Here is a 25,396-nt window from a genome sequence, read left to right on the forward strand (position 1 = left end):
TACCGTACATTATACCATAAAGATCATAATATAAAATCAGGGTATATGTTATGTAACAATATTTATGAGAATAACACAGACAGTAATCATTAACATACTTTTTTTTTCATTAATCATTAACATACTTTTTTTCATCTCACTTTGGGATGGCTGAAATTTGTAATTTGTTCATAAAGAACTACGGACAAATTAATTTAAAGTTAGTACTGGCGGTTTTAGTATTCTTGAACAAGGGGTACGATAAGCTGCAAAGGACCGCCCACTGCACGTAGTCCGAAATATTTTTTTTCCCCGGTGGGAAATACCTTCCGAACGACAAAATCTTCTCGTAAAGGAATTAATATCAGTAAGCACTTATAGTACACGAACTATGTCAAGCACCTAGATTGTGTGTATTTATGCAAATATTGGGCACATATAGGCCTACAGGGTGATCGTAATGGAATTATACCCACTATGGTTGCGAAGTGATAAAAGATCAGGAAAGAAATTATCAACAGTATATCTTAATATTGCTATCAGAAAGTGGTGTAATTAATTTTCATTTCGATTTACGTATTTTATTCCAAATTTATGTCTATATCCAGTTCTTACTGTAATAGCAATTGTAGTATATGAATACACAACAACTGTGAAGCCGGATTCAACAGCAGTAGCCACAGTTTCGTTTAAAAGAAAACACCTACGTGCAAAGAAATTACTAATATTTTACTTATCAAAGCTGTGGATTCAAGAAGACCGAATTTATAATCCATTCGTTACAATTGCACTAACCTCCGTTTCCACAGTATTTTTCGACACAATAAGGATATACACTACCTCACAGTGTGATTTTGAATAACTTGACAACGGGTCGACTTCTTGGCAGATAAAATTGGAAACTACTGAAAAGATGGAAGCAAACGCTCATGAGTGACTCAACAATGGCAAAACTACGGGATCTTGTTACCGAAGCAACAGCTCGGCGCCATGATATCTTAAAAGTGATCTTAGATCTCATTCTGTTGTGTTTCAAATTGTTATTTTTCCTGGGCCAAGTAATTAAATTCTCAAGAATTGTATTGTCAGCCCACTATACTTTGGGCTCCCTTTCATATTTCACGATAGGAAGCGTGTTGGATTTCACTATTGTTTTTACTTGCAACGACATCACTCTGAAGCTGGCATGGCCCATTCTTACTTTATAGGGGACGTGAGTCGCAACTAAATTTTAATGAAACGTTCAAAGAGTTTGATGTATGTAGATTGCCACCGTGACTGTGCACAAGAATTTAGTTGTCGCACACGTTTTCCACATTTATTCTTCTCTTCCTCCTGACCTCCTCTCTTTATTAAAATTTTCATTTGGCTCCCTTTTGTTTTGGCCCTTGTCTGGACGGCAATCGCCGCCTATCACCTGGGCCAGTCCGGGCCTGCATGTATAGCTAGTGACATGCTCTGTACATGGATTCTCATTACTAAATGTATTTTTTTCCTGTGTTGATCCGTGTATTTTACGTCAAATGAAATTCTGCTTTCTTGCGCCACCCTGTATTTTAATAAAATACTCTTTTAAACAAAGCCTTTTTTTGTGTGTGTGTGTGTTAACTACAAATCTAAGAAATCAATACTTACATCTTGTTTCTTATCCTTCACCAAACTGACCCATCTCTCACTGGGAGGCAAATCCAAGTTTATTTTGTACGTTGGTATTTTATCCCTGTAAATACGCAGATTATCACACATTATATGTAAAACTAAAATACATAAAATACAGTAAGAATCCATCTAAATTGGCCAACTCTAATGTCACATACAACACCCAACTTGTTTAAGTAATCAATTTATGGATTAATACTTGTACATGTAACTGAGGTGGCCAACTTACTGCAACAGAAAACATTTACTTTTACACAACTGAATATTTAGAAATAAATCACATTAATATTTTATATCATTGCTAATTAGAATTAACGTATGCACCGCTGGCCAAAACTGTGCACATGAATCTAAACTTACAGCCCAGAGAAGGAACGTGTTCACTTTTATTGAGTTTCCTTGTGACCTTGTTCATTTTTTCGTTCAAAGTAACTGGGTTTGAATAAAATCACACTCATTTGTAGAAATATTTCTTCAAATACAATGTTAAGGTACTCACTTGGGAAGTGTATCTTCCCAAACTGAATATTTAACCATTCTGAGAAGTTCTCTGTCAATTTCTATTAAGTATCAGATTGGTTCCGGTAAATGCTATTTCAGTAAAACACAAGAATGCAGATAAATCTAGTACAGTTTAATTCTCTACCAGTTCCAAAAATGACATAACCCATTAGTGCATGAAATTTCCTAGAGGTAATATTTGCATACAATTTGTTATTTTGGGGTATGTTTAGAGCATTTTAAACGACTGTAGCGGATTCTAGCTGAAATTTTTGATTGTAGTGGGCGGCAAGCGCCATAAAAAAAAAAAAAAAATTATCACATGCACGGGAAATACTTGACTAATAGGCTATATTTCACCTATGTTTTTATAATAATATTTTATTCTTCATACATTAACACTTTGTTACTTTGGTTAACGGCTTTAGTTATTCAACGAATCCACATTTCTTTAACAGTCATGTTCTTGAAACATTAGTGATATTTCAATAACAATGGCCGCTTTTGAAGGATTTGCCCTGCAAAACCAAAGTGCAAGTGTCTCGAGAACAATAACACCCTCTCAAGACTGTTAAATGATCGGGCAACAATGTTTTGTTCACAAAAATTCTGGATGTGGCGTTATAATGAATTAAAACATAATTAACACAACATCCGATTTTTCGGATTGTATGCACTAATAAGTTGTCTCTTAATAACATAAAACAAGAAATATATATTTGCGGAAAATATATATATTTTTTTTTTCTCGAACTATGTACCTACTTATTAATTTTGTTGTTATTCTTATGTTCAGTTTATACCTTTTGCAATTGAACCTAGTAAACAGGAACAATTAGAACGTATAAAACTTCCAAGTCATTCAAGTTATAGGTGGATTTTGCAACATGAATGCGTGCAGGAAATCGGATGTTTTCAAACATATACAACGTTTGGGAGATGATTCCTGACACCAAGATAAGACAAAAAGTATAAACCAACCTGAGTGCACAAATACTTTCTTTCGGAGTTATCGGCTACCGAAAACATGACAAAATGAACTTTAAAGGACCATAGCTCCAAAACTGTGGGACCTACCGTAGTCGGGAGGAGACGTCACTTACAAACTAGTATGTGCCCTATCCAAATATCCAAGTTTCAGAATACTACGGTACTTCCGCAACTACCGTATAGAGGTAGTTGGTAATTACTTCAAATTATATATCCGTAGCCAAACTCCCTCTATATGCGTGAGTATCCGCAAGATTCTGAAACATTTATTTTTGATAGCGCACATATTAGTTCCTAAGTGAAGTCTTGGCCCGACTACGACAGGCCCCATAGTTTTGGAACTATGGACACTTAAAGTTCATTTTTTCGTGTTTTCGGCAGCCTATAATTCCGAAAGGAAGCTTATGTGCACCCAGGTTTGTCTATACTTCTTGTTTTGTCTTGGTGTCAGGAATTACCTCCCAAACGTTGTCGGTGTTGTTTCGAAACATACCCTCTATTATCTACTTGTGTATACAGAACGTCTTTCTTCGCTCGTAGCCCTCCCTGCTGGTCCAGTGGATAGCGCATGCGTCGTTGGTGCACACAGTCCTTGGTTCAATTTCCGGTGGGATAGTACAATATAATACCTTCACAACCATTCACTTTCGTTAGTCATCCGTCTCCTTTAGCCTAAGTGTGGAACGTTAAACTAAAATAAAATAATTTAGTTTTCATATTTCTCGTGACCAAGAGTGTGGCACATGAACATCGGGAAATGATATTCTTAATTAGTTGGAATTCAGCGTCCCATTTCAATACCGAGGATCAGCCGAGTTAGGATCCGTAAGTAGTTTAACTCTATAGTAGTCGATGGTGAATAGTGTTTAAATCTTGTCTTCCTTAATCTAATTATATTTTTAATGTAATTTCTCTTATTAAAATTGGAATATATAATTACAATTTAAAAATGAAATCTTTAATTTAGTGTTCCACGATTTTAATCGTTAGGCTAAAGGAGACGTATGATTAATGAACAAGAATGACTCAAGACATTCCGAAACAAAACAAACACCGAAACAAGGAACCCTCGCACCAGAGTTGAGTGGTCCACTGCTGAGCCACCGGGATACATCATAATTAGGGAACGGAACTTTATTTAAATAAATGTTTTTTTTTCTGCAGTGAGATAGAGGCCCTTTCTTTTGCCAAAATGTTGATCATACCCCTTTATGTCACCACAGCAAATTTTATTCCACAGCAAAAACACATATTTTCCAGCTTTCCGTATGTAAATACATACTTTAAGAATTTTCGTTTTAAAAACATAAAATCTCTCATTGAGGCCTGCTACATCGAAATCTTCGAAAGAAAAAATGCTTTTCCCACACCACTTTCATATCGAGTGTGTCAGGTTTGTTTTGTCTTTGAGCACGTTGACTAGCAGACTTCTGGCGCCTTACTTTAATCTACACGTAAGGTCCTGTTAAGGGAATTCTACCCAGCAACAAGCCAGTTACAACATTGCAGGACTTTGAATCCACTACGTGTCTTTTCGTTTATTGTGTTCTGAGTGGTGCTTCAGCACAGCGTATGTTTCCTTACTGTAAAATGCCTAAAATAAAGGCAAACGTTTCATCTCGTTTGCAGAAGTTCTATGACGAATATAAAGATGTATTTTCTACTGATGGCAAAGTGCTATTTTGCCAACCGTGTGGTAAATCTGTCGCGGCTGACCAATGTTCACAAATTACGCAGCATTTAGAGAGTAAGAAGTATATTGCTGCTGCTTCACGTTTGAGCAAGAGACAGGCATTTATCGGTCAACCAATTGCGTCTAGTTCTGGTGAACCGTCAAAATTGTTCGCTTCTTCAATGGATTTGCGCAGAGCTTTTGTATCCGCAGATATTTCACTGTTCAAATTACAGAACCCTGAATTACGAAAGTTTCTCGTGAAATATACGAACTTCGAACTGCCTCAGGTATCAACATTGCGAAAAACTTATCTGCACAGGTGTTAGAGAAAACTCTACAACATATTCGCTAGGAATGTGCGCATTAAAATATTTGTTTATGTATGGACGAAACTACAGACTCCAGTAGTAAAAAAGTGGGAAACGTGATTGTAGGAGTGCTACGTAATGATGACGAAACTGTGTTGACGAGAAAATATTTGCTAGTGTGTAAAGAGCTATTGAGGCCAGAAGGCATAAAATTTGGCGTTCTTCTTGTTACAGATGCTGCTGCTTACATTAAAAAAGTTGCAGTAGGCCTTGCCGTTTGCTACTCCAAAACGGTGCATGTCACCTGTGTGGACCATGCGTTGCATAGAATATGTGAAAAGATAAGAGTTCTTTATCCTAAGGTCAATAAACTAGTTTCAAATGAAAAGAAAGATTTTATCAAGTTACCTAAAAGAATACACATTTTTAATCAAAAAAGTCCTGGTGGCGGCCTCATACAACATTGGCGCTAATGCAAGATCTGATTGAAAGCTTTGTAAAAATACTTATTTCTACATTGGTTGTTAGAGCAGAAATGGTAACTTTGCTTTCAGAAGTTTATCGTCATTGAAAGTATATTGAATACTGCAAATCGTATCATTCGATTAAAAAAAAAAAAAAAAAAAAAAAACCTTAAAGATGTAAATATATATATATATATATATATATATATATATATATATATATATATATATATATATATATATATATATATATATATATATATATATATATATATATATATATATATATATATAGCTGTAATAAGCAATAAATACAGTTACTAACAATTTTCAACATAAAAGATTGGTTCTTTGGATAAAAGATTATAACGTAAAGATATATTGAAGATGCATAATAACAATAAACAGTAAATTCTGAACAGTTAGTTATAAAAGGAAAACAACTTCTAATAATTTTCCAGGAGGTAATGTACCTAAAATGAAAGCCACATTTCCTCGCTGAACTGCTATGCTGATACGTTGTAGTCCACTTGTCACCAGTAAGGTGTGCAATACGTTGGCCTACTTCTTTGATGAAATTGAGCCCTTCGAGGCCCCAAATGCCGCTCGATTCAATGGCAACGGGTACGAACATGTATCTATCGAGCACATCTTTTTTCATTTTCTTCTTTTCTCACATTCTCTGCAGCTGCAATAGCTCCTTTTCGAGATGAAGAAAGAGTGAGATTAGATGACGCGAAAGAGTCAGAGCAGGTGAAATCCCAGAGAAGAATTTTTCCCCTCTTCCATGGTACCAGCGTCATGCCATCTGGTCTTTTGACATCAGATCTGTTACACCCCACAGGCTCACCAACAGATAGAACTTCCGTCGATGTGAGTGCTCTCCAGATAATGTCATTCACGTTCGAATGCCTCACATGTCTTCCGGAGCTACTTATACAAGACAGACCGTGTAGACCATTCTGCTTGACTGATGCACCACATTTAGAGCAGTTGTATGATTCATAGATGTCTACTCCTAGGCGAAGTGCAACTGCAGTACGAAAACTTTCGTTTGGAAGGTGCAGTCCTAGGGTGTGTGAAGGTAATGCCTGTAGCCAAGCACCTGAAATTGGTGATGTCTAGCCTTATCCTCTTGACTGTCTGCTTCTTGTAATAACACTGATTGATATAATTTGATGATTGGCTTGTCCCAAATTGATTGCGAACTTCTGCCCGTTTTTCAGGAGGACTTAAACCAACTAGGTTAGACTAGTCAGATATGCAGTCTTGGACATCAGATTCTATATGAGGCTCATTCAGTTGGTTGAGGAGCATCTCAATGGTATGCCGGGAGCCATAGAACAATATTTCTTAAATACTATTTTCAGAATATAATTAATGTTTCATTTAATAGAATAAGTCAATCTTCATTTTATTTTCAAGCCACTAGTTAAAAATATCTAGATATATCACCTTTCTTGTCGCATTTGTAACATAAATATAGATTGGTTAAATAAAGGTTGGAGTCGCTAATAATTTTATCAATATTCAGAATTAAGTGAATAATATTTTTTTTTATTTAGTAACATTTTAGTCTAATACAATATTCATTTACTGCTTCTATTTCGTTTCTTTGTATACTATATACAATAATTCGAATGACTGAACAAAATTAAATGAATAAGTGCCTTATATAAGTACATAAAAGAACAATAATTTTTAAAATCAGACCATTGATTGAGCATAAGGCTTCTTGTTTTATTCGTCCCTTGTCTTGTATCATTTATATGACTTCCGACCTTCAGCTGTCTATCAGATTTAATACACAGATCTTTAGTTTGTTCTTCGTTTTTTTTTTTTTTTTTTTTTTTTTAAATTGAAACTATTAATTTTATATTTGCTGACATAATACTGAGTTTTCTTACTGAATGTCGTGTATTTAGCTTTTCCATAGTTAATCTCTAATAAATTATTTTTGCAGCAGTAACCTACTGTATCTAAATCTTTCTGTAACACATAATTATCATACTCATTATTAACTATTGTAAAAAGCTTCAGGTCATTTGTGTATAATAGTATTTTTGAATATTTGACTTATTCGAGCAAATTATTGCTAAATCGAGAGAAGAAGCGAAAGGGGAGATCCCTGAGGTATTCCCTTCAATATCTGATCCTTGACTAGATGTTATACTGCTAAAGTTTACTTTGAAAGTTATGTTTGATGTGGAGCTTTCATTTAGAACATAAAAATACTATTATTATTATTATTATTATTATTATTATTAATAATAATAATAATAATAATAATAATAATAATAATAATACGGGTCCTATTTACGCATGAGCCAAGGTCTGAAGCAGCAAAATTTCTCGAACCAGTCTGTTTTCATACTTCATTTCTGGAAATTTCAGAATTAATTATGCACGCGCGTATGAATATGACACGGGATTCTTACATTTGCAAATTTCCGAGCAACAAGAATCTACCTAGGTATATATCTACATGTAGATATAAGCTTCCATTTGCTTCTGTGCACCCCTGTATCCAACAGTTCAGCTGAGAGTTTATTTCCGTCATTACGACGAACGACATATTTTCGTTTTACTTTACCTAAAGAACGTAATTATACAGTCAGAAAAAAATCCAAAATTTGATGCAATCAATTAGCAGTGACCGAATGTTACTTTCTTTGTACAAGTTTATTATGAGCTTTACTAGAAATGTAAATAAAACACGATCAGGTTGTGCGAATATTTGACGTGCTTACTATTTACATTCAACATAGTTCTCATGGTTCTTTACTTTTTCAATCAAATGTCTTCATTCTATTATACCTGTTCAGATCCATTGCAATTCCCTTCAAAATAATAAACAAAAGGAAAGCAAGACAATGATATTTAATTTCATAATCTGTCAGCCGTGTATTGCTTTCGTAAAACCATGTTTAACATTTCGAATACATGTTCGCGTTTCAGTTTTCACCTAAGTTCAAAGATTCAGATAATCTTGGTATTTTACGTGAATTTGTTGATGTCATGAAATGGGTTCACATAGCTGCTGGTTTAGTGGGTAGTGTATGTACCTTTGAGGCACGAGTTTTCGGATTTGATTCGCAATGGGAAAGCATTGAATTCACTACCATAGTAGTCCAGATTCCACTTTTAAACTGTAAGTCTCGTCCTAAGCATGCCAACTGCTCACAATGGACTTAAATACAAAGTAAACTATCATGAAGTGTCTTAGACACAGCAATGCAAAAAACACAAGGACAAAGTGTTCATAGTTACTAGCTTTCGTAAAATTCGCTGCATGCCATTTTGAATATAATATCCCGCACATGGGTCTGTTTACAATCAACACCTGATTGTATTTATCAACACCACCACGTGCATCCTACTACAAACTATTAACAAAATCTGTGAGTTTTACGTCCCACGGTTATGCCGGTTAGGCTAAAGGAGACGGTGATGATGAGTAATGAATGAAATGGTGGAATGAAGAAAGTGGGAGGAAACGGGAGAACCCCGAGAAAACCCACGCACACGGTGTAAACTATTAACAGTGGCAGACGAGAGGAATACTAGCGACACCACTATAATCCGCATCACTCGAATTGACGTATGGCGTCAACTAATAAGCTTATAGTGCCCTGTTGCCAAACCTTCAGTGAGGTATCTAATCATTCGTAAATGACTATAAATATGAACAAAATCAATTAGGAAAGATTAAATTTCTTACTGAAGGTTTGGAATCAGCGCACTGTGAGCTTATTTGCTGACGTCATATGCCAATTCAGGTGACGCGGACTATAATCATCTGACGAAGGACAACCAGCGCCACCGACACACTGGAACAGCTATAAAACCAGGACACCTGGTATCAGTCTACGGCTGGTTAAATCCACTCTCTTAGCTTGCCTGGAGCTCTGAGAGCTACCTAACCCAAAACATTTAGTTTGCTTGGAGCTCTAGGCCTTATATCCCACCCAATTAGTTTGCTTGGAACTCTGTGGCATTCCTAACCTCAGCCACCCAGCTTGCGTGAAGCTTTATGGCCTTCTTATCCCTCTCCAATTGCGTAGAGCATTGTGGATCCTAAACCCATTCCACTTAATTTGCTTGGAACTCTGTGGGGATCCTTTCCTAGGCTGCTTGGGCCTTGTGACATTTTTCTTACCCAGTTATAAGAGGATTGCTTACATTATAGTGATTTTTATTCGTACTATTTATAACAGGAAGATTTTGTAATAAAATTTGATAGTGGGAGAAAACGATTCCCGAGTATAATTTCCTCTACCTCTGACCTGCATACAGAACTTTACAATATTGTTAAGGCTGTTCGTTCAGTTCATCCCCACTTTTATCTTAATTTAGTGAACAACTACAATTGATAATGAAGATTATCAAAAATGTACAAAGTAGCCCAGATGGTTTCGTATAGTGTATAAATTTGGATGCCCCAGACTTATGACGTCATAAACTGCGCATCCAAATCTATGGTATGTAAGAGAAGGTTTTCATTCGATTACTAATTTATTTCACAGCATTTTGTAGACATTAAATTGCTCACTTCCTACATTTACAATATTCCTTGTATCCAAGTTATTCACTAAAATTAAATAATAATAATAATAATAATAATAATAATAATAATAATAATAATAATAATAATAATAATAATAATAATAATAATAATAAATGTATGGAGTAAACTTAGCATCTAGCACAGAATTAAAAAAAAAAAAAAAAAAAAAAACATACATGACAATTCAAATATACGAGAAAACAGATGTTTTGAATCTAATGCAAATGTCATTACCGAACCATCGTAAAACTGATGCGAAATTCGTAGAAAGATATTGCGGTTTTTGGAACCTACCGATGCACAACAAAGCTCCTGAAAATTATAGTTTACATTCCGATGCCCACTTAAGAAATGAAAAATATTTTACCATATTAAAGAACATAAAAGACAATAAAAGGAATGCCTTAATTCATAATCAGGGATTAGGAAGTAGATTTCTGGGCTTTCGGCATCTATGGCCATGTTAGCCCGTCACGTATAAGGCATAACGTCCCTCGGTGATCACACTATCTGAGGAAAGGGAAAGAAGAAAGCGGCCTGAGCCCTGTTTGTTAGGTACCATCTCGGCATTTGCCTGGTGTGAATGAGGAAAATCCAGGGAAACCTCATTGAGGACGGCTGGCCTGAAACAGCTTTTAACACCTTTTCGACCAAGTGTCCCCACCGGGCTTAATACAGAATCGTATCAGTGCATTGACTATCAACAAGAAAAAAAAATGTAAACAATATACTAGGCCTCAAATATATATATATATATATATATATATATATATATATATAATAGACAAGTTTGCTGCTCAGAAGTACAGGAAAATTGATTCCATATACTAATCAAATGGGCCATTTGTTATGCATTGATTTTATCATTTCACTTATTAAGAGTATAATTCTAATCAACCGTAAAAGTTATATTTGCTAACGGCTGGGAACTACCAAAACATTATATTGCGAGACGCCATTGCTTATTCAACCCACGTAGAGCTATGGCTCCCATCGCTGTTATTTGTTGCTCTCTAGACTAGAGTTCACGATCTCTCAATTCAAATTTTCCTCGATTTCCTTATAGTTCTGGGTCAACACAAGAAATCAAACCTGAGACCAAGTGCAGGAGCCCTGGTGGCTCAGTGGTACAGCGTTCACCTCTGGTGCATGGGGTCCTTGGTTCGATTCCACCTCGCGTCAAGTGAACTTTATGGTGGACAAACCACGTGTGCGTGGGTTTTCTCGGGGTTCTCCAGTTTCCTCCCACTTTCTTCATTTCGCATCATCACCGTCTCCTTTAGCCTAGCTGGCATAACCGTGGGACGTAAAACTTAAAAGATTTCATTTCATTTCTGAGATTTCATTCCATTTCTGAGGTTCGATCCCACCTCGCGTCAAGTGAACTTTCTGGTGGACAAACAACGTGTGCGTGGGTTTTCTCGGGGTTCTCCCGTTTCCTCCCACTTTCTTCATTTCGCATCATCATCGTCTCCCTTAGCCTAGCTGGCATAACCGTGGGACGTAAAACTTAAAAGATTTCATTTCATTTCTGAGACCAAGTGCAACAATGGTATATGCAGTTTATTCGACTGCATAGCAACAGTGACGACATCAACTTTAATTTCATAGGAGAAGGAAACACAGAGGTATATACATTTTTTGGAGGGAAGGGGAACATATTTTTTTTATATCGAATGAAAATACAGTTTTATATTACTTGACCTACATTACACTACAGCATATCTGCGAGGGAGGGGAGCACATTCCTCCTGGCGTCGTAACTGCACAGTAACCCCAATAAAACAGTAACCACTACGTAGTTGCTCTTACTAACTGATTAATTGATATACAATACAGTATATGTTGGATCAAAAAGTCTTTGTCCCTTTCTTTTTCTTTTGTAGTTAAAAAGAAGATAGAACATGAAAAATGCTCTTAAATTAAATTATCTAATTTGAATATATACTCCCTTACGTCCGGTAAAGGAGGTACATGTCTTTCAGGTTAGTTGTATTTCTTCCTACTCATTCAAATGCTACTTAATGAAAAGCAGTGTAAATTCCTCCGAAATATGTAAGTTTTCTTTTTTCTTTTTTTTTAATAATAAATAAATAGACTGAAAATGAAATGAAATGAAATCTTTGAGTTTTACGTCCCACGGTTATGCCGGTTAGGCTAAAGGAGGCGGTGATGATGAGAGATGAGTGAAATGGTGGAATGAAGAAAGTGGGAGGAAACGGGAGAACTCCGAGAAAACCCACGAGCACTGCGTTTGTCCACCACAAGGTTCACTTGGCGGGGGCTGGGATCGAGCCCGGGACCCCAAGCACCAGAGGTGAACGCTCTACCACTGAGCCACCGCGCCCCCCAAATAAATAGACTGAAACCTTTAATTAACGAACTACGACTATGTCCTTTAGCCTAAACAGTATTGATGGTAAAATTGATAAAATCTTTCAGATTGACGTCCTACGATTATGCCATTTAGACTAAAGAAAATAAATTGATTAATGAAAGTGATTATGAATGACTAGTGGAATGAGAAAGTGGAAGAAAATGGGAGAACACCGAGAAAACTCGCGGGCATTATGTTGTTTACCAAAGGCTCACACGGCCTGGGATCAAACCATGGACCCTAGCATCAGACGCGAGTGCTCCATGACTGAACCACAATGGTCAAGGAAATAATGGGAAACGTGCTCTTCCGTTCACGTGATTTATTTAAAGCCTGAGAAATATTAGATAGTTGCGCGAATACAAGAATGACATATTTCTCATTTTTCTTGTGAATGTCTTTGAGAATTCTGTCGTTCTCTCTCTCTCTCTTTTTTTTTTCCAGAAACGCTAATGTTGATTATAACGTAGAGTCAATTAATAAAAATTGTACTATATTAACGTACTAACTATTTTATTTTCTTAAATTAATAAATCTACAACGAAAGTCTATATAACAACGAAAATTCTTCCGGACATGACTACTATTGAACAAATTTATGTACGAAGTAAAATGGTACTGGCACACTTCTTAAAACTTTAAACTAACAGAAAAAAGAACCCTTGAACTATACATATTTTTCATTTGTATTACTTTATATTGAAGATTCTGTGAACTTTCATTTACTGTATGTAAGAACTACAATAGTAATATGACGTATGCTGACGAAAATTATCGAGCACGCATAGGTGCCATTAGCATAATTCTTTATACACGGGAGGTTCCGGGTATTTGATCATTTGACTTTCTTCCAGTTTTCCTTAGTTCTATAAAACGAATACTTCTTCGAACATATAGATGCCAGGTGAGTTCAGTCCTCCACAAAACGAAATCCCTACCAATCTTCCTTTATTATTAATGTTTTCGACTTAAAATGGATTTAACGAGTGTTTTCGACGCGTTGTTCATAAATTCATCACACAATTTAAATATTTAGCCTAATTTTACACATATTATTACACAATACTTACTTCTTTTGAGGAGGATATGCATGTTGTTCACAATTTCGGAACTGAAAAACAAATATTATATTACCATTTCACACTTCAGTACAGTTCGAGAATAGTTGTTAATGTATACTTAAAATATTTTCTCCAAGCTTTTCATCACTTCACTTAGTTTTTACCCTTAAAATGTGTACTGAATTATCAAACAAAATATGAAGATTCATGATAAAGAACATTTTAGGGGTACTAAAATAGAACATCCAGCATCAGGTTTTTCCAAATATGTAAAAAATACACAATATAATATTGCAAATTTAAAAATTTTATTTGCAGCCAAGAATGCAGCAATCAACATAAAGAAAGAAGAAAGCAGTCTGTTCTTCTGAAACATCTAAAACTTAACATAAATAAAAGGTGGTTAAGCAAGGAATGGGAGACAGTAATTAAAAGTTATATCCAGTATTGGCACCACTACCACAACAGTAATTTTAACATGAATTGGCAACCTTCCGTACTTGAACAAACAAACAAAACGAACGTTTTGAATCAGTTATTTCGTAGCGACAAACTACAAATAATAATGTGTATCTTCACTGTTTTCCCCCAATAGATAATTTCTTTATATTTCCTTTTGACGTGTAACCAGCACCAGTCAACAAGCTCTCTACTCTTTACCGTCGAGTTCATTCTTCTGTATTCCGCTTTGACGTGCAATCAGCAACAATTGTCAAGATGTATCTTCACCCTCTTCACGGGTAAGTCCCCCCTTTTATATTCTTTCTAACTTGTGACCAGCAGCAGTCAACAAGGTGTATCTTCACTGTTCTTCGCTGGAGAATCTATTCTTTTATATTTGCTTTCGACGTGTAACCAGCAAGACCGTTACGGCCTATTTTCAGTAAGACCGTAGTTACGTGATGTATAATCGGCAGTGGCTTTCAAGTTTGTTACATTTTAATTCAAGTCAAGTCCCAAATTGCCTCACGATGATCGGACACAGAAAATTTTGTTTCCACTGACAATTCAACCTGGGAAAGACACGCACTGAAGCACACACGCTAACTAATTGTTCTTCAAATTTAACAAAGGAAAAGTTAAGATTAATTTGAAATAATCAACACCAATACATAACACGACACAGAAAGGATATATATAATTTAAATAACTTTATTCTGCTTCCTATATTAAGTGTTTCGCAAATCGGGATCTGTTCCTTCAAATAATATTAGATCATATTTATTTTACAGAGGGTTGACTTCTGTATATGTATCCAAATCTGAATTCGAAATTATCTTAGAAAAACTAACAACCACTATCTATTTGCCTCAATCAGTTCCCGTATGTTAAGAATAGCCCGCACCACAACTTCCATTGTGAAAGCTTCTATGAAGCACACGACGGGAATCTTCTGCCATTACCCTCTATAAACAGTCACTACATTATGCAAGCCCCAGTGAGTGGTGACAACATGCGAGAAAAGTGTTCTCTTCAAAAGATCAAACCCATAGAAATCTAAAGGGTTAGCATCTGGTGACTTCACCGGAAAGTCCTCAAATCCAATACTCTTGATTCCGGAAGTTGTCTCCATTCGTTGCAGAAATCAGTGCGTAGAATGAGATGCATGTGACGAGGTCTTGTTTTGATACAAAGGAACTTGATTTGTGGCATTTCCATACAGACTAGGAAGATCTGTATAAAAAGTGCATGCAAAGTTGATTTGAGAGTTTTTAGGCATTTGACGAATAGTGCATACGGTAACCTTCCATTATAGCAATATCCTGTAATGAGCATAAATTCTTTTCGAGACAGTTGCCTTGCAATTACGGATGAAATCTAGATTGAAACTTTGGTCGGCTAAAGTGTAGGTTATGGAGCGCAGTATACCACAATCGGATAGACAAATACAACTTTCATTCAGCATAGTGACAAACTTCCTTTTGTCATCGGATGGATGGCACTCATAAAGGCATCTGCACTTGTCTCTCCCAAAGATGGGTTTCATTTAGGTAATGCCCCTGGCACTCAAATACCTTCCGGAAATTTAATGTGCCGCGCAGGATGTAGTTCATAGATCTCTAGGACACGTGTAGCCGTGTGGTCATCATACGTTTTGCAGAAGGGGTTTTCCTGAAAGCTATTCGACGTTAACTTCTGAGACACAGGAAGGTGGGGGGGGGGGGGCACAACTGCTCAATGGCACTCGCCATCTTTCGGTGATGACCTACCAGCTGGGCCCTCTTGGTTCTTGTATCGCTCAATTATGTTCTTGATATACCAATCATTTCCTATTTCTTCGCACCGTTCATGAATTTTGCACATGGAAAATTTTGCATGCAAACCTGCCACGATAAAATATGTTAACTTTGGAAGCTATGATGCATACACTTACGATAGCGAAACATTACTGCAAACTCGTAGCTTGACCTTAAAACATTCCTGTGCGATGAATACGGTGCGAGTAGATGGAAGTTGAACATACGCGTTTCAAACTTCTCTAACCAATAAATTCTTGTCCTTAAAAATTTGCTAAAACCAACAATAGAGGTTGATGATATACAAGATGACATTATTCAATATTCGTTGGAACTATATATACACTGGCCAATTCATCATGTTTTACTATGGTCACAAAAGGACAAATTCGCATTCTATGAAAAAGAAGAGTCCTTGACATCACATTTCGCGACACAACGTCTACCCGGTCAAAAGAAAAAGACGCCCTTCCATTCCGTGATTCTTATCAAATTAGGGATTAGGAATTATATTTCTGGGCTTTCAACATCTATGTCCATTTATGAGGGATGACGTCCCTCGGCGAGCACATCATCCGATGAAAGGGAAAGAAGAAAGGATTGGGGAAGGAAGGAAGCGGACTGGGACCATTATGTTAGGTACCATCCCGGCATTTTGCCTGGTGTAAATGAGGGAAACCCAGGAAAAACCTCATCCAGACGGCTGGCTAGAAAAAGCTGTTACATGTTTTCGACCGAACGGGAATCGAAACCGAGACCGCTCACACCAAAGGCGAATGCGTTAGCGACGCAGCGTGATTCATATCGAAATTATCTGAATGAACAAGAAGACCCTTTGAAAGAAAAAAACTTAAGATACGATATCCCACTTTCTCGACCTTATTAGGATCTGAGTTTTCAAAACTCGTTGCCTAGCGAGCATCTTGAAGTGAACACCACCAGCTCTAACAAGAGCTCCAGAGTGGTTATATGGTTATCGCACGCATTTTCGGTGCGGTAGACCCGGCTTAGATTCCTCATGGGACCCCATATGGTTCTAATTTCACGATCTTTACGTCCATCTTATATAGCCTCTTTGCTGAAACGGTCGCTAAATTCCACATCGTCTAATAACCTGCTTCTGACAAATTTCATCTCATTACTGTAAGGGGTTTCAAACACAATGAGCAGTCAGTGGCATTTCGCACTTATATATATTTACAATCCTTCTTTTTGGTGATTTAGTTTAACGTCCCATTAGGCTATGCGAGACGGATGATTAAGGCAAGTGAGTGATGGTGCAAAAATTGGTGAATTACATTGTGGAGAAAATGGGAGTACCCCAAGAAAACCCACAGACACGACGTTGTCAATCACATACTTGGTCGAGGATTGAACTAGGGACCCCATGCACCAGAGGTAAATGTTCCCCACTGAGCCACCGCGTCCCTCAATTTGAAAAATGAAATCTCTCAGTTTTACGTCCCACGGTTATGCCGGTTAGGCTAAAGAAGACGGTGATGACAAGTAATGAATGAAATGGTGGAATGAAGAAAATGGGAGGAAACGGGAGAACCCCGAGAAAACCCACGCACACGGTGTTTGTCCACCACAAAGTTCACTTGGCGGGGGCTGGGATCGAACCCGGGACCCCAAGCACCAGAGGTGAACGCTCTACCACTGAGCCACCGCGTCCCTCAATTTGAAATTAGTAGATAGAAGTGAATTTACTTTTATGTATTATCATTAAATAATCGTAATTAGTAACAGCGTTAAATTTATGCGGATTAGGTTTCATTATACTCATTTTTATCATCCTATTCAAACCGGAAGTGGCAAAAATCTACAACTTCCGGTCTCAATACTGACTCCCATAGCGAAAATGGTAACATATAGCAAGGAGTGTTCTTTTTCTAGAAAGAGCAGATCCTAACTCTACACTTAACTTTCTACTAAAACCAGAAGAGATAAAAAATAGTATTTTCGGTTTCAATATTGATTACTATAAAACAAGAACGGTAATAAGTACATTCAGCATCAGAGGAAGAGGTTCCATTTTTGCCCTCCCTCTATTAACACCACTTCTTGTTCTAATATAGAATAGTTTGAAAGTCTACCATAGTTTCAGTGAAATAAAATTTCATTTGTTTATTTGTAATTTTTAAAAATTATTGTAGTACTGTTTTTCAACCCTCTTTCTTTTCATTTGTTATTCGTTTCCTCTTCTGCACTTTTACGACTTACTCATCCTATTATTTTGTCTTCTTCCACTAAAGTCTTATCTATTCCCAACCTCGTAACACTATCACATGACCACGTGATCCCCCAATCGAACATTGTGCTCACCTGAGTACCAAGGTTATTTCTGTTCTTGAATTTGTTTCTTTTCTCTTTACTTGTCCCCTTCCTACCCGATCTACTGAAAGGGCTCCGCTTCGAGATTCCTTTCTCCAAATCATCAATACATATATCGAATGTATCACAAGTCCAGGGAACACGGGCAACCATGTTAATGAAAATGCAGCATAATTGCCAGTTCAGAAGGTTGTTCACTTGGTTTCTCCTACGAGCAATATACGGACGTAATATAGCTACGACGTGTACGTTGTACCTAAACATGTAAAAGATAGGTAGCCCCGTATTGCTTGGACGAGCCTACCAGAGGAGACATGGCTTCCCAATGATAATGCCTGCTTTGACCAGACGGTCTACATCAGTCATTCGCTCTGGTAAAAATGTACCTCTACCGTAATTAGAGGAAGTCCCGTATTGTTTAAACGATCCTATCGGAAGGGGAATGTCATTCTTGTCTGCAGGGGGATTGAACGGCGACTGGGAAAAGGTGCCAATCCCACGTATCAGGGTAACGGGTTCCGATCGTAGTGGAAAAGAGGAAACTCTGGGGGGTATGGGCTCGCATCAAAATCAAATGGTGACTTAACACGTACCATTGGATTCGAGTTGATTTTAGTTTAGCGTCCCTTTTTGCAGCGAGGCTATATGAGAAGTAGACCTACTGATTAACATGGAATCCGAACCACATTAAGCTCCCGCCGGGAATAGAACCCGGGGCTCGTACGCCAAAGGCGCGTACGCTAACCGCTTACCATTGGATTCGAGATGAGATACGGCAGTACCTCGACATGTGCATGGTCTACACGCGAAGGCGGTTGCCAATTGCACGATAAAGGCAGGCAGGGCCGGGATTGAACAAGCTTCACCGGGCATGCCTAGGGCTCCCGGATTGGGTTGAACTCTGCCGGGCTGTGGTCATACCGTGGGATTCGTTAACTCATAGCAGACAATCCCAGGAATCTAGATAACGGTGAGCATGTGCGGGGGGTGAGCTTACCTTGAAATGCTTGGGCACCATGCCCACAGAGCATGGGAGGACTGACTCGCTAGCAGTCCGCCTCCACAAGTGGGTAACTGGTAGGCAGGGCTTTGGTTCTACCGCGCAGGGCTTAGGGAATAGCGGTCACATGCTAAGACGCCAAGGTCGAGGAACAGACTCTGACAGTGCACTTCGTGCACGAGGCCCGAAAGTTACTACAGCAAATTTGGATAAAAATAAAATAAGTCGTACTACGGTACAATATTTTATTTTGCTTCATTCTTATTATACGCTAGTATACAATTACGAAACAAAAATGAATTCGGTAACATATTATCACATTGTAGTTTGTAGTGTAACGAAAAAAAAGTACATTTATAAAGAAGCCAGATATTCCATCAAACAATTTGTTTGGTACATTTGTTGATAAATGCTACGGGGTGCATCTTAAATTAATAAAATGACAAAGCTTACTTTTGCAACTGTGATCCTTGGTATACCTGGAAACCAGTGTGCATAGTGACAAGTTAAATGAACAAGAAATATCATTTGATATCAAAACCGTTACTCGAAATAACAGTTCCTAATCGTGTATTAGTGGGTCGATATTGTAAAGGAAGTGTTAAACTGAATAACGTTGAAAAAATCTAGTGTAGTACGTAAATTCGGGGTTCATTTTCTTCACAGCACTTATATAAGGAGACATAATAGTATTATAGAAGTTCCAGCCTACAAAAAGTAAAAAATGGTTTCGACGATGATTATCGAGCGAGTCGAAATATTCACTTAAACCAAATGAAGAGGATCATGCATGCAAAGCGAAATATCGTCATTTTATTAGTTTGTTTCTATATTAATTCCAAGGAGGCAAGGTTAAGAGAAAAGTGTTTTCTTTCTCTTTCCCTCTCTCTCTAAACATGAAGATTTGTCTCTCCCTTGCCGAAACAGCACCTGTAGACTTTCGTTCCTTTTAAATACTTCGATAACATGGACAGAGCAATTTCTACAATCACTCTACACAGTCATACTTTGCTTCCAATTCTGTAGTTCTCAACCTTTCTAACACAGAATATGAAATTAGAAATTAAACTATAGTACTTTACTTAATAGGATGCATATTCGAGGTTCCATTTAAAAAAAAAAAAAAAAAAAGAAAAGAAAACTCGAAAGCACTCAAGATTAACTAACTGAAAACGTTCAAAGAAAAGTTACTGCCTTCCCAGCATATATCGTTTTGAGCAAACTAACGTTGTCTGTGGAGCTAAACCGAAAGAAGATAATCAACGTGGTGTAGTTTCACCGACAACATTAGTTTATTCAATGAACATGTGTTCAGGAAGTTTTTGCTCAAACGGTTACAATTACTTACATTTTAGGTTAGTACCTTAGAATTTAATACTCACCGGTGGGTATTCAGGTACTTCAATACTCTTGGTGGAATCGTTTTCAGAGTACAGTCGACTAGTTCCTTCGTTTGAAACGAAAAGTAGAGTAGTAATTGTGATGAGCCTTGGCAGAAACGACATTTTCACTATAAGTCAATTCTTACTCCTACAAAAAGACAAATAAATAAATAAGTAAACCTACTGGTATAAGTAAAAGGAAATATTGGCAAGAAGGTGCTGGAAAAAAATATTCATGAAATAACAATGACGTGAAACTTGATAACATCAGCATGAATGCAAATAATACATTGCAATAATAATAAAAATAATATAAAGGTAACCAAGAAAGTTTTGTCGCTTTCTCAACCACCACTTTCAAACATCTACATGTCACCCTGTAACGTTAAACTTGTAAACACAAAATACAGCTTTTGTAGACTGTTGAAATACTTTGCCGGTGGAAAATAGTATCTACTACAGTCATCATTCATATGCACCCATTTATTTTAACCATCGTATATCACTTGTCATGATTTTACCCTAGCAACCCTACACTTGTAAACACAAAATACAACTGTACTAATAACTTTAATTCTGTTGCTTGCAGAGATTTTTTCCTTTTAAACATGTCTTCATGCAGGGTACTGAATCTTACCTGTAAACTCTGAGAATGTGGTGTGTCCACTGCACCACCTGAACCTCAACAAGCATGATGTGGTGAAATGGGGAAAATTTTAGGTGCTATCTCATTTTATGCAGGCATAAATTTGTAAAATCTATGAATGTACTTCAAATATATTACTTGATTTCACAGTAGAACTGTAGAAGTAATGAAAACATATCGTTATCTTACCTACTAGATGCATAATTCGAAATGGAAAGTGTGTTCTTACCACGTAATACTACATAAGGAAGATATGAAGTGAAGTGGTACGTGAAGGCAGTGTACAAAGTAAATACAAAAGTGTCTCAAAGCTGTGCTATACCCAAGGCAAGTGTTTTTCCACTATCCTCATCATAGTGTATACCCACGTTCGCTGACCCGCCCCCTCGGCCCCCTTGCTGCGCTCCCGCCCTAAATCGGCTAAATAGCATTTGTACTTTTTAGTGGCCACCTAGAATGTTGGTTTGTGTATTGAAGTTAATTCGTGTTATTTACACTGCAGTCTTCATGCTATATGTGCACGCGCTGTAGTTATAATTAGCTCTCCTAAAGTCAATCTGCATCTATTAATGCAATTCCTCCCTTAAGAAACATTATCTGAGTTAGTAAGAAAAGTTTATATTTCATGAATATATATATCTCCTAATATGGCAACCTAGTACAGAAAGAAAGCCCACGTTTAGTTGAGGGGGTACGAAGCTTTCTTTTCGGTCGACAAAAATGATACAATTTCGTTAACTTGTTATTATTAGGTTAAGTTAGGTCCCTTTCATCTAAACATTAAGCGGAAAGAAGTACTTTAGTACATATTTTACCGTTTATGTCCCAGGACATGTATTTTAAAGGGAGTTTTCGCCTCTACCACCACCATCCACCTAAAAGTTTACTTAAATAACATTGTAGCCGTTGTTGTTATTGTGCTGGTTGGAAATATGATAACATGAACGTACATTCTTTTCGTTAGTTCTGATAGTGCGTAATTTGCATCACTTAAATGTCGGAAGGTACTAATTTTGAGCAGTAATAATAATACAGTTGAATAATTATCTAGTGAAGAGTAACAAAAGAATTGAAGTAAGAAAAATTTGTAAGCAGCAGTTAAGAATGTACAGTGGAAGGTAACTCTTTACTTTGGGCAAGGCAGTGTTATCCTGTCACTGTTAGTATTATTCACAAATGTCACTGGTTCCTTTCTGTTGCTAATTCAGATTGATCTAATTTTTTTCTCAGTAGATGTCGTTCCTGTTTCTGATTGACATGGATTTAGTTTGTTTTTTTATTTTCTCATTAGATGTCATCATTTTTTTATGTGACCTATTGTTCATTTGTTTGTAAATGTGTTGCTTGGTGACTGCTGTAGTTGTGTATTGAATATGGCAAGTTGTATGGCGACTGTTGATCAATTACGAGTTGCTGTTACTGAACCTTTTATTGAATTTAATGCACGTCATCTGAATTCATCATTTCTGAATAAGTATGTCATTAATTCCGATGTGAATTATTATCGTTTTTCAGCTCTCTGTAGTTTGCTTGATTTTGAAAAGAGATGCCAAAATTGTTCGCGGCTTTTGACTTTATATCCAAGGTTTCGTGAGAGTAGTCGTTAGATTGTGTATGTGGTTTGCTATAATAGAAAGTGCTTGCAGTACATGAATGTGTTGATAATTTGCGCTCCGCCGAAAGTTTGTTTATTATTGTTTCGCATGTGCATCCACAGTCTATCGTGCTAACTGACTGCTGGAAAGGTTATAGTGCCTTGGAGAGAGAAAAATAGAACCATTTAACTGTTAATCATTCTTTGAATTTTGTTGACCCTTGCTCTGGTGCACATACTCAAAATGTTGACAATTTATGGTCTCTTTGAAGCGGAATTTGGTGTGTACTCATAGATCTGAGAATTTGATTTTGCTTTATATTTGTAGAAGCAAAACTTTGGTGCAGATATTTCTCTTGGTGAACGTTACTTCCTTTTCTTACGTCATGCTGGTATGTTGTATCATTAGACGTGAGTTTTATTTTTTTTTATTTTGTAGAAATGCCATGCGTTTTTATTTAGGTTAGTGCAGTTTAGATTCCTTTCTGTGTATTTTTAATTCGTAATGCTTTTTGTTCGGGAAGGTTCTAGAATATTGGTCTCTCATGTAGGTTAGTAGCTAGGTTCTTTCTTTTCTTTACCAGCCAAGGCAGTGACAGTAATCGATTCATCTGAACCGGTTTCCGCAGTTACAGTTACAGTTCTGAAAAAGGAATCAATTCATGAGAACAGTGACCAATGGAGAACGCCTCCTAAACAACGGGGAGTAATTTGGTCACTGTTCTGATGAATTGATTCCTTTTTCCGAACTGTAACTGGTAACTGCAGGAACCGGTTCAGATGAATCGGTTACTGTCACTGCCTTGCGTAAAGTAAAGATTTGCCAAGTAGAATTCAGAGAACAGTAATTCCAGGTAATGTACATCAAAATTACAACAAATAGACAGTAATACAACGTCAAAAGCAGGGTGATGGGAGTATAATCCGGAACTGCCATCTGCGGAGGATTAGCTGATAGCTTGTAAAAAATGAAATGAAATCTTTAAGTTTAACGTCCCACGATTATGCCGGTTAGACTAAAGGAGACGGTGATAATGAGAGATGAGTGAAATGAAGAAAGTGGGAGCAAACGGGAGAACCCCGAGAAAACGCACGAGCACGGTGTTTGCCCATCACAAAGTCCACACGGCGCAAGCTAGGATCGAACCAAGGACCCCAAGCACCGGAGGTGAACGCTCTACGACTGAGCCACCGCGCCCCCTGCTGATAGCTTGTATCCATCTCATTAACATTGTTCGAGTGTAATTTCTCGTGTCTGCGTAAGGATACCAACTGAAGAGACATTATAAAGTTTACCACTATTTCTTTTCTCCGTGTGTTACGACACTAAAGAATTAATTCAAGTGAATATGCTCAATTCATATTATTATTGAAAACAATAATAGATATTTAGTATACTGCTTAGGATATTGAATTTGAAAACATACAGGGTATTCTCCTATATACACAGAAAATACACGAAACAATAACAGAAAAGCATGTGAAAGCCGAAAAACGAAACAATAATAGGAAATACAGGAAACAATAATGTCAAAATACATATGTTCATCTCTACAATTGCATTTTAATGCTTCCTTTTATATTAATATTTTATAACAATAACAACAATGAAATTTAAACATGATTTCTAAGAAGCAAACGCAATTTGAATAAATATTATGCTACAGGTGGATGGATCAACATTTAAAGTTTAAACCTAAAATACTGTTAAATTTCTCTGAACGTTGATATATTATTTTTATTATTCTATTGTTCGCTTTTTTCTATTGTACTAGAGAAGAAACACCTCCTCCATTATTATTGTATTATGAAAGTGTCAAAATCATGTGATATGACAAAGAACAATGAACAGACGTAAATAAAACACTTCATCCTCAAGCCTGCATAACACAATTAACAATATTCATGACGAACAAAGAAAGTACTTATAATTACTTTTATACTACTTCTTCCCTTGTTCTGCAATGAATTAATAACTTAATCTTCAATAACAGTTTCAAATGCCTCCAGATATGTGGTACTGTCAGAAACTTCAGAAATAATAAACAAAGAACAAACAAATGACATGCGAAATTATTTCATAGTAGCCACTACCCGCATACAGTGACAGGCAAGGTGTTACCTTATCCGCTTAATTCGACTCTTTGGGCCTTGTGTATAGTCGTTCTGATACGTGCTTAGTGCAATACTAAACCGATCGACTAGCATATATTTTTTGCAGTAGTCAGGCCTTTAGTATGACTCTAATCATACGTCAAACCGACTCTGCATAAGTCCGTTCAATTCAGTCATTTGATTCCGGTTTTGGTTGGGAACATATCTCATCTACTAATATTTTTTTTTTCTACTTCTTAACACTATTAACAATGACAATGTGGTTCCCCATGGAGTTCGCCAGTGATAGCCTTCAAATGCATATTATATTCCCTGGTGCTGTGTAAATGAAGGGTTCACCTGGTAATTCATAATACACTACCAGGACCGGATTAACCCATCTGGAGGCCCGGGCCCAGAAAAAATATGTGGCTCCTGCTGACTTCACTAATGCACAGTGAAGCCTACCTGAAACACTATCAAATCCCATATTCGAAGGCAAAAAATCCTATTTTGCGTATGAATTTC

General features: G+C 36.9%; 1 protein-coding gene across 1 annotated transcript in view; it reads right to left on the reverse strand.

Moving 5' to 3' along the window:
• The window catches only part of LOC145670331 (acid ceramidase-like), an 86,985-nt gene extending 62,105 nt beyond the window's left edge, over positions 1 to 24,880 (reverse strand). Inside the window, exons 1-4 of the mRNA XM_081738859.1 lie at positions 24,710 to 24,880; positions 20,535 to 20,682; positions 13,591 to 13,631; positions 1,615 to 1,699 (exon numbers count right to left, since the gene is read on the reverse strand). Of these exons, the coding sequence (XP_081594985.1) occupies positions 1,615 to 1,699; positions 13,591 to 13,631; positions 20,535 to 20,657 (249 nt within the window). The 5' untranslated portion in view covers positions 20,658 to 20,682; positions 24,710 to 24,880. The remainder of the gene's footprint in view (positions 1 to 1,614; positions 1,700 to 13,590; positions 13,632 to 20,534; positions 20,683 to 24,709) is intronic.
• Between the last annotated feature and the right edge of the window lie 516 nt (positions 24,881 to 25,396).

This window comes from Thermobia domestica, chromosome 14, assembly GCF_964235325.1.
Source record: "Thermobia domestica chromosome 14, izTheDome1.hap1.1, whole genome shotgun sequence".
Classification (NCBI taxonomy): Eukaryota; Metazoa; Arthropoda; class Insecta; order Zygentoma; family Lepismatidae; genus Thermobia; species Thermobia domestica.